Source organism: Onychomys torridus, chromosome 6, assembly GCF_903995425.1.
Source record: "Onychomys torridus chromosome 6, mOncTor1.1, whole genome shotgun sequence".
In the NCBI taxonomy this organism is placed as follows: Eukaryota; Metazoa; Chordata; class Mammalia; order Rodentia; family Cricetidae; genus Onychomys; species Onychomys torridus.
Genome location: NC_050448.1, coordinates 111,387,040 through 111,405,983, shown reverse-complemented (window position 1 = coordinate 111,405,983; position 18,944 = coordinate 111,387,040). Strand labels below are relative to the sequence as shown.

The 18,944-nt window shown below is 37.5% G+C and overlaps 1 protein-coding gene across 1 annotated transcript in view; it reads left to right on the top strand.

The window, feature by feature from the left end:
* Positions 1-18,944, top strand: part of LOC118586263 (B-cell scaffold protein with ankyrin repeats-like) — a 106,009-nt gene that overhangs the window by 28,554 nt on the left and 58,511 nt on the right. Inside the window, exon 2 of the mRNA XM_036191386.1 lies at positions 1,276-1,674. Within this exon, the coding sequence (XP_036047279.1) occupies positions 1,276-1,674 (399 nt within the window). The remainder of the gene's footprint in view (positions 1-1,275; positions 1,675-18,944) is intronic.

The window sequence follows — 18,944 nt, the reverse complement described above, 5'->3', positions numbered from 1 at the left end:
AAGTGGTTATTGCTGGCATCGCGGCTGCCCCTGAATCTATTGTTTCAGCTCCATGATCACTGCCTCACTGCTCATGCCGAGACATCCCGCCACAACTGTCACTGCCTCTGCAACCAAATGTAGTTTTTAACTAAATCTCTATTATTCTGTTTTACCAATATAGACCCAGGAGTCAGACACTGGGGTGAAAACCTGCTAGCTCGAAAGAGGCCAAAAAGCAACCAGCTGACCTTCCTCCTTAGCCAGGGACCCAGCAAGAGAGAATATCTCTTTTGCCAGAGATCCCAAAGCAAAAAAGACTGCCACACTCAAAGGCCATCCTACTACTTCCTGTGCGTTTCTCTATTTTCCGGACCCCCTCTAATTCTCTATGGCTACTTCCTGTCAACTAGTTGCTGGTTCCACCCCTTGACCCAAGGTTTTATTTAATTAATGCAAACTCTGAGTTTACAATGTGATCAAATATCATGACAACAAAGTGTGATTTGTGAACTTCTGCAGCTGGAAGTCTTGGGTAGTCTTTGTAATGCCTTCTGCAAGGTCCCCTCTCCTGCTGTGGAGAGGTTGGATTTGTGGACTTTGATTTCTCAGACTCAACTTTGAGCCTGTCTTGTAGGATCTTGACACAGAAGCCCTGTGATGAGGTAGGAAAGAGAAGAGTTTTTTGGCTCTGATTCCTCATCATTCTTGGCTTGAGTGGGAGATAGATCTTAGTTCTGTATTGTCCTGTGAGAACCTTTTATTTATTTCAATAATAGCATTTTATTATTTTTAAATTTTAATATATGTTGTTGTATATGTATAGAAGTGGGAGTTCACAGGCCACAGCAAATGTGTGGAAGTCAGAGGACAACTTATGGGAGTCAGTTCTCTACTTGCAGGGTGTGGGGCCTAGGGATTAAGCTCAGGTCTTCAGGTTGGCAGCAGACACCTTTACCCAGTCCATAGCTTCTTACTTTCTGAAACATGATTACACCACCTTTTTTTGTTTTTGTTTTTGTTTTCACTGTTAATTTCCTTCATGTAAATAAAATTTGTTTTGTTGATCACTGGGGAGTCACATTTGTGCAGTGAGTAGAAGACTTGCAAGGTGAGGACTGTGTCATATCTCATTTGTTTTTTAATCTGCATGATTACAATAAGGATAGTAACATTTTCAACTATAAGAAAATTAGCATTTCCTAAACTGTGTATTTCAAGTTTAAAGGATAATATAACCTGCTGTTAGCCTTCTGACTATAAGAAAAATAAAACATTTTTTTTCTCTTTTCCTAGGAAATGCAAAAGACATCCTACTGATACATGAAGAAGATGCTGAGGAATGGGCTCTGTACTTGCAAGAAATATTTATACATATTGTAGAAAGAGGAGCAATTCTGTTATATCCCTTGTGGAATTTTTCTTCTTCACATTTGGAATTGCTAAACTTAAATGCTTACAAATGCAAACTTCTGATCTTATCTAATAGTCTACTTAAAGACCTAACACCAAGGAAATGTCAGTTTCTAAAGAAGATACTTGACTCACCGGAAAGTGTAGTGACTCTGCTTTGTGGCATGGAGAGCTCAAATCCTCTCTTCCGATTACTATGTATCCCTGGAAGCAGATGGGAGATCTCAACAGAGCAAGAGCCTGAGGACTACATCTCTGTCGTCAGACAGATCTTATACAGAGGTAGGAATGACAAATTGTCTGTGTTGGTTTTTAAATGTTTATTTCTTAAGTTTTGCAGTGGAAGGGATGAAGAGGTTAGCCCAATGGTGAAGAGCACTGGCTGCCCACTCTTCCAAAGGACCGAAGTTCAATTCCCAGCACTAGTTGTTCACTAGTTGAACAACAGTAGTTCACTAGTCTGTAACTCCAATTCCAGGGGATTCAACACCCTTTTCTTACCTCAGGGGACACAGGGCACACACATGGTTTTCAGTTATACATGCAGGAAAAACACCTATGTACACAAAATAAAATAACAATTTGCCTTAAGTTTTGCGATTTGAAATTTATAAACATCTGATGTAAGGCTAAGATTAGAACATGGATGCCAAGTTCACCTAGCAATGTTTTGTCTGGTCTACCAAATGCATTAAGGTTCTTCATTTTTAGCTTTATTCCAGTCAAATCTTAGCATTTGTTCTAAAAATGGCTAATATATATATATTCCTTCAGGCAACTTGGATGAGACTATGATGGCACAAGCAAACTATGCTATGCCATTTGCCAGTTTGTTTCTGAAAGATAACATCTGGCATAACTGGTAAAGCCTGAACTACTGCTATCTACACTCATGTTGTTGCCAGCCAACAACAGTTGAAAGTTTAAAGGCTTCAGTTAGAATGATGAGCTTTTGTTGTTGTTATAATTGCATGATATATTATTACAGAATGAAATACTGTTATTTTCATGGATTTTAAATGGCAAATTTAATTTTAAGCATACAGCCATGATATAAAGACTAGAACACAAGTCCTTATTCATCAGCTAATGGCATTCCTGTACAATAGTCTGACACTAATGTCATTGAAGGACCTCCCTTTGCAATGCTTTGCTGTGTCACCAAGAGTGCTACATTCAGTTGCCTCCTTGGTTTCTCAACCTACACATGGCCTTCAAACACCCAAATTTGTGCCTAAGGTTTTGCCTCTTTCAGGGAAAAGGTGGGGTTATTATTTCATACTGGCTTTATTAGATGTCAAGGTTAGCTCTTTTCCTTGGAACATATTTTTGCATTCTCTCATGATCCCCTCTCGATCAGGCCCTGTCTCTACTTTTGTCCCTTAATGGATCAAATGTCTCTTCTTTAACACATGACCATTTGTCCACCCCAGGTGGGTTACTGCTCTTTAGAGTTAGGACCTCAGAGTTTCTCAGGTCTCTCCAAAGAGTCCAGACTGGATGTCTCTCCCACTTGGCCCGCACCAGCCTCTAAAACTCATTTATCTTTTGTCCACACAAACTATGGCTTTACTACCCATTCTAGTGTAGGTAATGACATTCATCATCAGAGCAGCAATGCAAAAACAACCTGTGGCCTTTAACCATTTCCAAACATGGTTCTGCACATGTTGCAGTTCTGTAAATTGAGGAGAGAACACACCTCATCCCTTTTCAATATTTCAACAAGGTCATTATCTGCTGCTGCACTTGGGGACCACAGTATTTAAACAAAGCAAGACAAGAGAAAAATCCCTGTTTTCTAGTACTCTGACCTTTATAAATTCAATATATTTTTGTGTGTATGTGTGCAGTGTGAGCACGTGTTTGTGTATGTATGTATAGGTCATATGCATGTATGTGTGCAAGCTAGATATCAATATCAAGTGTCTCCCTCTATCACTCTTCACATTTTTTTAAAGCAGAATGTCTCATTAAACCATAAATACATCAATCTGGCTTGTTAGACAATTAGAACCAGGGATCTGCCTGGTTCTACTCTCACCCCTGAGGCTGAGATAACAGATATACCCTGCTGTGCACAAATTCTATGTGGGTGCTGGGAATCCAAACTCCAGCCTTCATGTTTATGTGTCAGGTACGTTACCATTTCCCCACCTATCAAATTAACTATTTTAAAAGTCTGTTTTAGTTATCTGTTATTCCACGACAACCCTCTGTAAAACTTAGCTATTTAAACCATAAATGAGGATTGCACACCAGTTAGTAAGGTCCAGGAAGTGAGGCATGGTTAAGCAGAGTTATGGGTCAGAATATGCTATAAGGCTACTATCAAGGTGTTTAGAGTTGTAAACATCTGAAGGATTTGGTATGTGTGTATGCCTCTGCACATATGTATGTGTATATGTATATATGTGCATATGTTTGTGTGATTGTGTGTCTCTGTGTGTGTTATGTGTGTGTTTGAATTTATAGGGAGATCTTGGAATACAGCTTTCATTGCTGACAATTTCCCATAATCTGTGGTTGGCTAAAAGTCACCCATAAACACTCCTGAAGGAGTTCCCTTAGAAGCCATTTTCAAATTCTACCATGTTCAAAATCCTTTATCTCTTGCCTTACACTTGAAGTACAATTTGACTCATGAGAGTATTACTCATATTCTCCTTTATTCTACAATTATAGAACACTGAGATTTTTATTTGTCCCCTAAGCAAAGGGTCTTTTATTCACAGATCACCTAGTACTCTACCAGAATAGCACTCCACCACTCCATATTCTGGATTGCTTACCTGAGGGGCATGCTTTCTGTTTTTTTTTTTTTTTCCTGTTTCCTCAAATTTATTTCAGAAGCAGTTTCCTGAGTTAACATTTAAAATTTTTATTCTAGCTTATCATTGTGGTTTTACTTTTCAAGAATTAAAATTTAAGTGTTTATGGTATTTGACTGTGATACACTCTTTTCACTGTAATTCTTTCTGAGTTTTTAGAATCTACTTAATTTCATTTGTATTTTTGATAGTTGCTGCTTCTTTTTGGGCATCTCACTTTCTCTTTTTCACTTTTTTTACTTCTAATTTCCTTTTAAGTTTTATTGTATCTTTTTTTCTTTGCTCATCTGTAGCATGAATTCCAATTGGTCATCTTAATAAAAACCCAGAGTCAGATATCAGGGTGAAAGCTGAAAGATCAGAGAAGCAGAACCCTCAGACACTAGAACAACTTCTTACCTGGAGAAATCCTCAGACTGTAAAAGCTGAGCTCCTGTCTCCACCCTGCCTTACCACTTCCTCTCTCTGCCCAGCCATATCACTTCCTGTTTCCTCCTCCCAAGTGCTGGGATTAAAGGCCTGTGCCTCCCAAGAACTGGAATCAAAGGCATGAGATCCCAATCACTGGGATTAAATGTGTGTGCCACCACTGCCTGGCTCTGGTGGCCCACTCCACACTCTGAACTCCAGGCAAGTTTTATTTGTTAGAGCACAAACAAAATATCACCACACCCATCCATTTGGCTTGACCACAGTCATCTCTTGATCTTGTCTTGGTCACCTCTCCTGGACACCTTGCACTTCTATCTTATAAAACCAATGTAAAAAGAATACCATTATCCATTACACATCAAAAGTTCACAGTGAAATGTTTGACAGTAGTAATCCTACTGGATCTCTTCATCACTCTTCCTTTTTGCCTCTCTCTTTCAGTACTTTTCCAGTACATTAACCCTTTTAATTTTGTAGAAAAATGTAATTTAAAAGTTATGAGTAAATCTAAATACAGTGCATATAAATTATGACTATTGCAAGCTACTTCTCCTAATGCAGAACAGTAAGGATTAATGGCAGAATTTTAAGTGATTCTTCACAACCATAATTTCTACTTTCTCTGAATAACTCATTGGGCCATTTATCTCTCTGTCTCTGTCTCTGTCTCTGTCTCTGTGTGTGTGTGTGTGTGTGTGTGTGTGTGTGTGTGTGTGTGTGTCTGTCTGTCTGTCTGTCTGCCTGTCTGTGCAGGTGCAGGCCAACTATGGTGAGTCTGTAGAGATCAGAGGACAACTCTTAGGAGTTGAAATTAAATTATTTTTTATAGTTTTTTAGGATTAAATCCTCTATTTATAGATAGCACACCACTAATTTGAAGCTACTATTAACCCTGATTTTCTACATCAAGTCTTAGACTTCAAATTTTTTAGAGTAATATACCAAATGGAAACATTAGAAAATTTTTAGGAAATAAGGAAAATGCTATATAGAGAAGGCTTTTGCATTATTGTCAGTTAATAACTTCTGGGGGAGGAACACTCAACTTTTAAGGGTGTGATCCAAGCGGATTGATCCCATCTATGCATATGTAGGCAACACACATTGGAGTGTTAAAACAAAAAAGCAAACCATGAAAAGAACTTGAGAGGAGGTGCAAGAATGAGGGTGATTCTGGGAGGGATTCGGGAGGAGTAGGGGATAAATATGATCATGATTCATTGTACGTACATATGCAATTCTCAAGGAACTACATATTTATGTTTAAAAGGCTGCTGAAATATAACCTATTTGTCAGAGATACAGGATGAAACCAGGAGGTGGGCAGTTTGGGGCACACATGATTTTTGTGCGGCAGGTTGGTCCGCTTCACATCCCTAATAGTCTGTTTAATGGTTGGTTTGCTCTGAGATGCTTCCTTAGTGGTCTATGTGCTTTATGTTTCATGTCACCATTCATATTGAATATGTAATGCCTGGTTTTTAAGACAGAAAACAACACAAAATGGGTAAAATAGGACAAAAGATGTGGAATTCAGTTCTGACTGTCCATTTTCTCTTTTCCTTCACCCGCTAGAGAAGTTACACCAGAATAAGGAAGAAATCTTTTATTCAGAGCATGCTGTGATAAAAAGGATAATAAAAATGCCAGGGAAGTCATGAAAATAATTAAATGTTTAATATATTCACACAGTCAGAGAAAAATCACAGGAAATTTTATAAAGTTTAATGAAAGAGAAAGATATTTAATAATTATAATACTCAGGCAAAGTTTATAATTTTAAAAAGTTAAGTAGTGATTCATGTTTGATCTGAGTATTTTATTTCCTTTTAAGAAATTAAGAAAACTAAATTTCCTGTCTCCCTAATTCTCAAATGGAGACTCACACAAATCCATGTGAGCTTCCTCTTCATGGCTTTAGGCCACATGGACCACATTTCCATTTTCCTGTTCGTTTCTTCATTTGTTTTTGGCTCTGCACATAAAATTTTAGTATTTCTATCTAAGTTTCATGCACCATTGTTTATACATAATATATATACACACACATATATACATATATTTATCTCAAAGTTGCAATCTTTTTTAATTTAGTCTTTTTTTTTTGAGAATTTCACATGAGTACTATATTTACATAATATCTATCCTCACTCCTTTCTCCTATTTCTTCTGTGCCCCCACCACTCACTCTGAAATTTATGACCCCTTCTATAATTATTATTGTTGGACACACACTCACTTATACTGATATATATGTATATTCACACATAAATACAACCTGCTAAATCAACTTAATGTTATTCATAAGCATAAAACACTACTGTATGCATACACTTCTATATATTACTTACATATGTATTTTTGAATAAAATCTGCTTAGTGCTGACTGCTTTGGATTAGGTAACCTATAAGGGAACTTGTCCCTGCCGAAGAGTGAATCTCCTGATCTCAGCAGCCATAAATTGCTTATAATTCTTCATCTAGGGACAGAGATGTGTCATGCAGCCTATCCACATTGATATATCAGATGGTGTTTTCATTGTGCCGGTCGTGTTTAGGAAACCATATTGTTTAGATTTTATGAGTGTTGTTTCCCTATCATTAGTAAAAAAATATTAATATCTTGTACAAAAGTCGTAGTCTTCCGGCTCTTATGTTTCTAGCCCCCATCCCTGATGTTTCCTGAGACTTAGGTCTATAGAGTCTCTGTGAAGATATATCACTTAGGGTTGGGCACCCCATGGTCAATTGTTCTCTGCATTTTGACTAGTTGTGGATTCCTGTAATGGTTTCTATCTATAACAAAAAGCTTCTTTGGTAAGGGGTGAGAGCTCCCATTACCTGTGGGTATAAGAATGTGTATATAAAATGCAGTTAAAAATTTCACTGACTTAGGAAAATGGCAATAGTAGCTTTTCCTTTAGTTAGTATCCAGAACCTCACCAATCACAAGTAATGGAGTAGGTTTGCCATACAAAGCATGAATTCCTCCCACTTTAGTGGACCTTAAATCCAACTAGATGGCTGTTGGTTGTCCATGAGACATGTGTACCACTATTGCACCCAGGAGATATCTTATTGTACTCTTCATTTGTGTGTTTGCAGACCTTTCAGCTGAATAGACCTATTGATTCTTTTTCTTCCCTTAGCAGCTTACAAAGCACATTCAGATACTATGAAGGTTATCCCTCAGGAAGGAGTCTTCCATGTTTATTTCACCTCAATTCCTTCAAATCCTGTATCTCAAAAATGTACTGTCTTCAAGAATGGGGTTCTCCCATTTTTCCATCTTCTAATGTCTTCCCCAGTCTCTTTCTACAGAGAATAAATGTCCCCATTTATAAATTTTCACATCTTTGGTTAGGTTTATTTCTAGATATCTTTGGAGGCTATTGTTAATGGGAGTGTGCCTGTGTTCTCTTTATCAGTGTGTTTGTTGTGGGTATTTAGAAAAGCTACTGATTTTTGTAAGTTGATTTTTATATCTTACCATTTGCCAAAACCATAATAGAAATATTACAGAGAACTCAAGATCAAATGAAAATGGAATTGAAAAACTCAAAAGCATAATTATAAAACATAGAGGGAAAGCCTTATAAGTAGAATGGACGAAGTAGAAATAGAATATCAGAAATTAAAAATGAAGTAGATAAATTAGATAAATGGGTGGTGAAGCTCATGACTTGTCTGATGGGAGCAGTATTATAATGGTATGTCTAGATATTAGTATCTGAATTTATCTATGTGATTATTTCATTTAAGATCTGAAATATGAAAGAGAGTCATTATAATACTTCTTGTGGTCCTTCCCTCTTGTCCTGGCTGGTTTTGTCAACTTGACACAAGATAGAGTCATTTGAGAAGAGGGACTTTCAATAGAGAAGATGAATCTATAAGACTTCCCTGTGGGCAAGTCTGTAGATCATTTTCTTAATTAGTGCTTTATGTGGGTGGTGTCATCCCCAGGCAGGTTGTGTTGGGGTGTATATAAAAATGGGCCAAGTAAGCCATGAGAAGTAATTCAGTAAGTAGCTTTCTCCTGTGGCTTCTGCTTTGGTTCCTGCTTCCAGGTCCCTTCCTCAAGATCCTGTTCATACTTCCTTTGAGGATGGACTGTGATGTGAAACTGAAAGCAAAATAACCCTTTCTTCTCCAAGTATATTTAATCATGATGTTTTATTATAGCAATAGAAACCCTAAGACACCTCCCCTCCAGGAAAGACTCCATCAGGCTCCTGTACAGCCTCCTTCTGTGCACCATTTCCCACTAGCCTTCTGAGTTCTGTCCCTTCAATGTACTTAATTTCTTCAGTCTACCATTGGACTTTATTGTTTTCCATCTTGTAATCTGAAGGTTTCTCTAGTCCCACCAAGCCTCCCCCCACTTCAGTCCCACAGCCTTTTATAAAATATCACTCAGAAACTTAATATTATTTTTAACTGCTCATCTTATTACTGACTAACTCTTACACTTAAATTAACTGATAATTCTTATCTCTATTTAGCCATGTGGCTTGGTACCTTTTCTCAGTTCTGCTTTGTCATCTTGCTTCCTCTTTGTCTGGCTGATGACTCCTGACTCAGATGTTCCTCTTCCCAGAATTCTCATCTTCTTGTCCTGCCTATACTTCCTGCTGGGCTACTGGCCAATCAGCATTTTATTAAACCAAGTGTACAAAGGCATTATTCCACAGCACCATCTGCCATTGAAAGTCACTGTTTCTAATCCCACATATCACGTGCTAACCCATTGTTCATCTCTAGTAGTTCCCTTTGGATACTTTATAAAAAAAAAAAAAAAGCCCCATCCTTGATTTCATTAGAGCCTGGTTTTCTCTTTTCATTCCTCCATGAACTTAACATTAACTTAGTCTTTTTTTCTGGAAGTGCTAAATGTGAATTGCTGGCATCATTCTCTGAGAATTGCTTCTGTTTGTTTTAATATTTTGCCACTGTAATCAATATAACAGGAAAAATAATATGTAGAAAGACCCAGAGGCCTAATTTCAATGTGTTTGCTAAAGAAATGATTTAGGCCTTTTTTTTTAAATTGAATTTACACCAGAGATCACTTTAAACTCTGTTTCTGGCTTGTACTTTGGGATTATAGGTTAGCCAGACCTGCCCATATCCTCAGCTTTCACTGAGGCTCATCTCCAGGGAATCTGAAGACACAGTAGGCAGTCTGAAGAAAAAAAAAAGAAAAGAAAATGTTTCCATGCTTGAGTCCCGGATATATAGGACAACACTTTTGCTCGTGTGCCAAGTTTCTCTGTACCACTGTCAGCCAGAGTGAGTGTGTAATCACAGGTATGCTCTGAGCAGCAGGCAATTGTGATGATTTCTTATATGGGCTGCTGAGAAATTTTTCTTCACTTTTAGTTCATTCATGTGTGAAGTTATTGTTATAATTGATGTTATTATTAACACCTTAGGTTTAATGTTAAAGAATTAGTTGTCCTACATCTCCACTTTGTTATATTTCTGTACATTCATTGTTTGAAATTCTTCATAAAGCCAAGAAATAATTCCTTTTCATTCAGGAATGGATCAGGACTTTGAACAATTAGACATTCAGCTAATCAATATCTCCACACATATTGCATGAAAGGGCTTTTATGAGCCTTGATTCTAAACAAGAAAACCTGCCTTTCTCTTTGTTTCCTCTTTCCATGATTCATTTTCCCTTGTCACACTCTATTTATGAAACAGCATCTCAAATGGCCTAGTGGAGTGATAGTAAAAATATATCCATTCTATCTTAAAGGGAAAAACTTTTAAAGCTATTTTAAAACACTACAAATAAAAGTTCTTTTTAAAAAAATACTGAAAGGAAGAAAATGTTATGCCTAAGCTGATAAGAGAAAGTGATTCCATAGCAACCTGAGATTTAGCAACTTTTTTCAGAATAAACCATCCATGGCTCTTTGAAGATCTTTGTAATATATAAAGCTGACATTTTATCTTCTCATCTTTCATGAGTTATCAAAGATAATAAGTAGCCTCATTTCATTACAGGCAAGATGTGATCTAATTAGGTTTCAGGTTTTATTGGTATGCATGATACTGCATATCAACAAGCTGAGTTCAGAAGCAGGTCAAAAATACTTAATGTTTTAACAGTGAAGCTTCAAGTACATGAACACTTATTGATTAATTTGTATATAATATCAGGCTAGAATGAGATATAGTATTACACATTAATTAAATTGTAACACTAACATCCACAAATTGTTATCTTGGGAGTGTCTTTGGGTGACTGAATCTCTTGGGTAGGTTGTCCACTGACTGCCCTAAACCTGTGCACTGGCTGTTGCCCAGATGTATTTGAGAAATGTTTGTGGCATCAAAACTTCCTTGCCAAGGAAAATTTACTCTTGGCTTCATGCACATTTCATTTTTCCTAATGTCATCTCCTCTAACTTAGTGAACAATGAAAGAATTGGTGAAATCAGAGGGAAAAAAACCTGCAATAACTTCATTATTATTTGTGAATTCAATAACAACAGAAATGTTCATTAAACACAATCCATTAAAGCTTTTGTTAAATCTCCAGGCAATTAGGATGAGCAGAAATTATCAAATTTAAAGACATCAAGGAGGCAAAAGAGAAGTGTTTTTCAACAACTTAAGATCTCTGCTTAGATCATTCCTGGCCAGTTTTACTGAAGTATAATTGTTTATCGGATTGGAAGGAAACTTTGTAGTAAGTAATTTTTAGTTACAACATTTTAGTGAGGCCTGCTTGTCAGATATATTAAAAATTATCCAAGAGCCAGGGAGATGGCACAGTAGGAAAGGACAATGACCAGGGGAGCACAGAAACCTGACTTCAGTCTCCACAACACACAGAGATGTGGCGGAGAGAACAAACTCCACAATTTGTCCTCTGACTCCTAAATGTGTCTCTTGATACAAGTGCCCATGTACACCACACACACACACACACACACACACACACACACACACACACACACACACACACACATAGATAGAAGGGGTTATTTGTCCTTATTTATTTCAATTATTTAAGGTTTGGAATATGTAGGAATGAACAAATACCCTGAAGTGTGTAGTTTTAAGGTTCACATGTGGATGCTTTTGTATAAAAGAGGCTAAAGTGTTAGTCTGATGGGGGTTGGGGGAGCATTCTGAAGCACTTTCTATTTCTTTGGTAGAGTTTGAATTTTACTGTGAATCCCTGAGTTCAAAGTCCTTTCAATGGCGAATAAAATATAACCAGATGGGGGTTTTTGACAATTACTCCAGCACTGTGCTACATGGATAATTCTTACAGTGCCTGAGGAGAATGAGATAGTGTAACAGCATGGGAGGCATGATGAGGGCCTCAGTGACGGATCTGACAAGATGGATTATGAATGGCATATTAGGAAATTGTTCGGAAGACAAAATAGAGTCCTTTTTTCAGATTGAAGCTTTACACTTGGTTTAAGTCATGTTCTCTATGCTGAAGAATCCAAAATGTGCTATTCTAGGCTGGTCATTTGTTGTTCTATTTTGTTCTAAACATGTCTTTCTAAAGGATGCTGAGACCCTCAAAAAGCTCATTTTAATGAATATATTGTTTGAGGTGCTGGTGTGATGACTCAATGGATAAAGGCACCTATTGACAAACCTGAAGACTTAAAATCCATCCTGGGACACACATGATGGAAGAAAAGAACCAATTCACTCAGGCTGTACTCTGAACTCCATGCAAGTGTGCATGTGCTTGCATACAGTAGTATGGGTGGGCACATGCACAAATAAGTAAATAAATACACTACAAAATTAAAAATATATCATTTTTTTAATGTCACAAAGTAATGGGTTTTATTGTGGCATTTTCTCATACATGTGTGTGTGTGTGTGTGTGTGTGTGTGTGTGTGTGTGTGTCTGTGTGTGTGTGATAGCTTCTTCTTATTCATCCTTAGTCCTCCACTGACTTTTTTAAATCAACCACATTACATTTTTTAGTATCCACTTTAGGAAAAATCACCAGACATATACATTTTTAAAAGTATTAATTTACAAAAAAGTTTAAAACATTTTAACAGAGATTACACAGACATATTTTTAAAGGTAAAACTTGATGAGAAAAGTGACATTTTCTTTCATTTTTTCAAAGATCTTTAATGTTGTTTAATGGAAGTCAGTTAGCTTCTTCTATTTGCTTCAGCACTATGTTGTCAATGGATGAAATCCTTTGTTACCCCCATTCACAGTTAGTGAGAGGGTCAGTCTTTGGTGCTGCACCCAGACTCCATAGCAGTAGTGTCTAAAAGAATCTGATGAGCACACTGTCTGTTATTCGGGGCTGATCTTACATTTACACCCCTGATTGCCTCCATAGCATCATAAAGTGACCACTTAGAAAATACTGCTGTAACACATTCCTCCAATCTTCTAAACACAGACATGCTTTATCACACCCACCCCCCAATCACACAAATGAATCTCTCTATTGCTCCAGTGAGAAAAGCTTTGGAAGCTTTCCAGTTCATGGTAGGCATATGTTTCTCCCAAACTTCTGTCTTTTTATGTAAAAAAAAAAAAAGGCGGGGAGATTTCTCAGTAGCAAATGAATGTTATTTGTTTTCCTTCAAATGACAGCTGCACTTCAAGCTTTCTCAAGATGTCTGTGAGAACTCAGTCACATGACCATGGATGCATCTGCTCACGGTTCTTTCAAGTGCATCTTGAAACCAGGCTGGTCACTTGCTTAGCTGCCACCCACTGAACTTTGCAGATGGGCTTTCTTGGACAGCTATTGACCTTCAACAGGAGACATGCATTATGCATGCTGATATGCACAGAATGTGAAAAGGTCACACGTGACTTCTTTTTAATCGAATTGGAGTAATTAGATCCAACAGAACCTGGCCGATATGAAGCAACTATATTTGAATACTGGATATCAGGCGGCTCAGGGATATCATCCTTGAGAGGGAGAGAGTGGCTGGGTCCATCTTGAAGTTGCTATCTGCAAGCAGAAGCTTCCCAGGCCACAGTAGGAGAGAGTACAGTGGCTTCCCGGAGTTTAGGAGACACCAAGCATGGCTCAGCAGGGTCAGGTGATTGGAGTTTGGAAGCTGATTTGGGAAGAAGTCTGTAGAGAGGGCTGTTCAGGGCCCTTGATTAGGATTCTGTCCATAAAGTCCATAGGTGTGAAGAATCTACTCAAATCCAATGAAATGTCCTGAGGATCCAAGGATCATAGGAGTTCACTCATGGGAATAGTTTGTGTCCCATCCATCAAGGGTGCTAAGAACTTCATTAGCCACCAAAGCATCAGGTATCTGGGTACTGGAGGCAAAATCATCCCTGCATAACAGAGTATACTGGCCCCTCCACACAAATTTGATAGAAAGTTTAGAAAGACTCAAGCTGTTTTGATGTAATAAAACTGTATCTCTAAGCAAAACTAAAAAATATCTATAGAAGTAAAACACTTAGAATTCACATCTGGTAGCAACTTAAAAATGACCCAGCATGCACAGAAGGAAATTTTCCTCATAAACAGGAGAAACATCTGTTGTGAAAGGATTTGATTCCAGCATATGTAGAGATCCAGCAAATACAGTAAGAAATCAAATGATATAAGGAAAGTGTTAGGGAAGAAATTTAAATAGATGTGCCACCACACAAAACATCTAGAAGGCAAATAAGCAAGGAAAGTGTTATCAATGTGATGATTTATTTGGAGAATAAAAATTATGTGGTGGTATTGTGTTCCCAAATATATTGTGCACCCTAATAAACTTATCTGGGGTCAGAGAACAGAACAGGCACTAGATATAGAGGCCAGAAAATGGTGGCACACACACCTTTAATCCTAGCATTCCAAAGACAGAGATTCATCTGGATTTCTGTGAGTTCAAAGCTACACTGGAAACCACCAGGCATGGTGACACACGCTTTTAATCCCAGGAAGTGATGGAAGGAAGCAGAAAGGTATATAAGGCATGAGGACCAGGAACTGAAGCCTGGTTAAGCTTTTAGGCTTTTAGCAGAAGTTCAGCTGAGATCCATGCAGATGAGGACACAGAGGCTTCCAGTTTGAGGAAACGAGACCAACTGAGGAATGGGCAAGGTGAGGTTGTATGTGGCTGGTTCTGTTTCTCTGATCTTTCAGTGTTCACCCCAATACCTGGCTCCAGGTTTGTTTTTATTAATAAGACCTTTAAAGATTCATGTTACAAAATTAAAACCACTATATGCCACACACATACAGTTGCTATAATGGCTAAAATTGGAAAGGCTTTTGGCATCTATGATGACACAACTGCTTTGGGAAAAGTTTTATAGTTTCTTAGCTATACAAACATAAACCTGCTCTATGATCCAGTCATTTTCCTACCATTTACCTAAAAGAATGAATACATGTGCCTATGCATATATTCATAGGAACTTTATGACATAGACAAGCAGACATAGATGTGCCCATGAAAAGATAAATGTGTATATATATGTACATATACTCATTTCCCCACCAGGCTTCAGGCTTCATATTGTCTGCTTCCTGTCTCCAGATTTGCTAATTAATTGCCTTCTCTTTCCTTGCCCTCATAAAACAATGAGTCCTATTCCTATGTTTGTTTGTTTTTGTTTTGTTTTTTGCCGGAGCTGAGGATTGAACCCAGGGCCTTGCGCTTGCTAGGCAAGCACTACTACCACTGAGCTAAATCCCCAACCCCTCCTATGTTGTTTTAAAGATTGCACCATTGCCTGCATTACTCCAAGCTGGCACACAAACTTTCTTCTCTTCCAGCTCAGCTGTACCTCTGCCTTATAAATGTTTGTTCTCTCATCTGTTGGGTGAGATCTGCACCTGTCCTTTCAGGATCTGCTGTCAGTATTTCCCAGTCATTAGCCTGGGTCTTCCCTCTCTGTTCTTCTGAGATGATCACCAGATTAGGCAATTCCGCACTGCCTGTGGAATAGACTTAAAATCCTCTAGGGGTGTAAGAAAAGGCCTCATTATCTAACTCTACGTGAAAGGATTTTAATTAGCAGCAGGATTTAGAGACCCTACATTGATTTTTCCTACTAATTTAAACAATAATTAGTTGATTCCAACAGTAAAAGTGTAATGATAGCCTAGTACATTTAAGACAAAGGCCAAAGTATTGCTTTACACTTTTTTAGAATTTATGAAAGTCTGAAAAATTATTATGTGCCAACTTTAACATTTAGGGATTGGATATCTGCCTTTTTCTTTCTCTAAGAAACTAATGGTTCATTATTATTTCAGAATTCCAATTAAAATGATGGATTGTTTGAAATGTATATTACTCAAAAAAGTCTGAATTATGAATGTGAGTTCAGGTATCTGATACTTTACACAAGGGATTTCTTTTGTCCTGGAGTGCTTCTCTGGTTTATGTAATTGAGAAAATAGTTGGATTTTTTCTAATGTTGTAGAGGCCCAGGTTTCAAGTTTATGATGCATATTATAATTCTTTTAAAGATTTTTTTTACTTGAATCAATTTATCTGTTAATAAATTTCTGTTTTATTTTATTGTCTACATTTCTCTTATTTTCTTTCTTCTTGGTCGTTCTCATATATATTGAAAGTGAAGCAGTGTTCTCGTGTAGTGGAGCACCCCTCTCAGGCTTTCCTGAACATCAGCTCAAATATCAAAGTGAAGAAACTCTAAAGAGGCAAGCCTTGATATGTGCAGCAGAGAATTGACTCCAGAAGCCCAGAGTTGTTGCTTGTCTTGCTCTTATGGCTCTTTTGGGGGGCCTGCCACCCAGCTCCCAAATATATCACATACAGAGGCTTATTCTTAATTATAAATTCCTGGCCTTCACTTGGATTGTTTCTTGCTGGTTTTTCTTAAATTATCCCATCTATCTTCTGCCTCTGGGCCTTTTCTTCTTCTTCTGTGTATCTTACTTCACTCTTACTCTGAGCTGGCTGTGTGGCTGTGTGGCTGTGTGGCTGGGTGGCTGGGTGGCTGGGTGGCTGGGTGGCTGGCCCCTAGCCTCCTTCTCTCCTTGTTCTCTTGCTCTTTCTTCTTTTCCTCCCAGATTTCTCCCTCCTATTCATTCTCTCTGACCGCCACCCCCACCTATCTTTCGTTCTGCCTGGCTATTGGCCATTCAGCTCCTTATTAGACCATCAGGTGTTTTAGACAAGCAAAGTAACACAGCTTCACAGAGTTAAACCAACGCAACATAAAAGACTACAACACTTTGCCGGGCGGTGGTGGTGCATGCCTTTAATCCCAGCACTTGGGAGGCAGAGCCAGGAGGATCTCTGTGAGTTCAAAGCCAGCCTGGTCTCCAAAGTGAGTTCCAGGAAAGGCACAAAGCTACACAGAGAAACCTTGTCTTAAAAGAGAGAGAGAGAGAGAGAGAGAGAGAGAGAGAGAGAGAGAGAGAGGGAGAGAAGAAAAAAAAGAATACAACACTTCTTTGCAACATTGAACAAATATTTCACAGCATAAACAAATGTAACAGATCTTAACAGGTACTGATTAGCATTGTGGAAGATGATGACATGGATTTTCAGCTCAACTTGGAAGCTTCCTCTGGAAGATGCTGTGTCATTCACTTTGCTAGTCTTTAAGCTTCTTGGCAAAGAGATTCTGCTTTAAACATTTTTCTATCTTTCCACAATGACCGGGACTATATGGGATAATTTTTAAACTTTCCAAGATCTTCATGACTCAGTGGAATTCATTTTAGGACAGGAAATCAAAACCTTACTAAAATTGCATTTTATTAAAATATTTTTAGTTTGCAAGTAATAGTTTAAATCATGAAGTAAGGCCTTGTCATATGGAAGCATAGACTCAAACATTATGGTAGCCATTAAACAAGCCTACAGCTTGTTGATGATAGGAGAGAACACATTTCTGAAATAAGCTACAAGCAGACAACTGTCATGAAAAATGGAAGATGTGATGACTTTTCTAGTGGCCCAGATGAAGAATTTTTCTTTAAACTCACCTCCATCTAGTTAGAAAGTTTTTGCTAATGAAATTGAGACAGGCCTTTCTCCTCCTCCACAGTGCTGAGATACAAGGACACCCCATGTTTGCTCTTTAATGTAGTTTCAGACCCTCATGCAGTCATGACCCACTTACCAAAAGACTTATTGCCCCAGTCCTCTACAGTACAACTCTTAAATAGCTCTACTACAGACACAAGATAGTGTATTTTCTCTATTCTATATTTTATTTTCTAATTTGCTTTCATGCACACTGATGAATTTAACACACACTGATGAATTTCTATGGAGCAAGCACTGTTAGAGGAACTTGAGATGGGCCACCATCATTTATTGATTATGACTTCACATTTGTCACAAATCATCATTTTCTAAGTAGTGACAGCCAATCAATCAGAAAACACACAGCCACTCTGCTTGAATGCTTTGGAAAATGCTAGATAATTCATTGAGTAATGAGAAGTAATAAACATAAACAGACTGTCATCCCTATGTAAATCAACATCTTAACTAGAACATCAGCCTAATATTAATTAGCTATACTCTTATGCTATGGTCTGCTGTGAATATTGATCTGTATAAATAAAATGCTGATTGACCAGTAGCCAGGCAGGAAGTATAGGCAGGACAATTAGAGAAGAGAATTATGGGAACAGGAAGGCTGGATCAGGAGACACTGCCAGCATGAAGTTTTCTCTCTTCCAGTCATTGTTCTGTTGAGGATGCCAGCATGAAGCCTAATACTCCTGTCTTAACTAAAGTGGTACTAGTGTATGTAGCTATGATATGGATATAGATGTGTGTAAATTTGTATAACATATACCAAATTAAAGTATACACACATGATATCATATGAGAAACCATGTAAAAGATATATTCATATTTTATAACCATATGTTCATATTGTAATTATTAAAATAAGATACTATATTTATAATTCATGTGTATAGACACAATTTGTGTATATTATATATTTGTACTTATATCCCTAGGAGATAAATGACTTGTGTAAGTATATATTTATATACACACATATATGTACAAATTATGCATGTTATATGTATTATGTAAGTTATATATGACAATTTGTGTTTATATGGAAAAGATGATGTTTTCCTAATTACCTCCTACATATATAAAGTTTATTTGGAAGCAAATAAACAAACCATTTCTAAATAATATTGAAGTTTTATTTTATACTCAGGGAAGAAAAACCCATAATGTCTTTACTTTAGAAAAATTAAAATTTTTCTATTGAGCACTACTCATAGCTTTAACTTAATTATATCTACTACTGTGAGTCTTATCATGGCTAAAAGTTCTGTT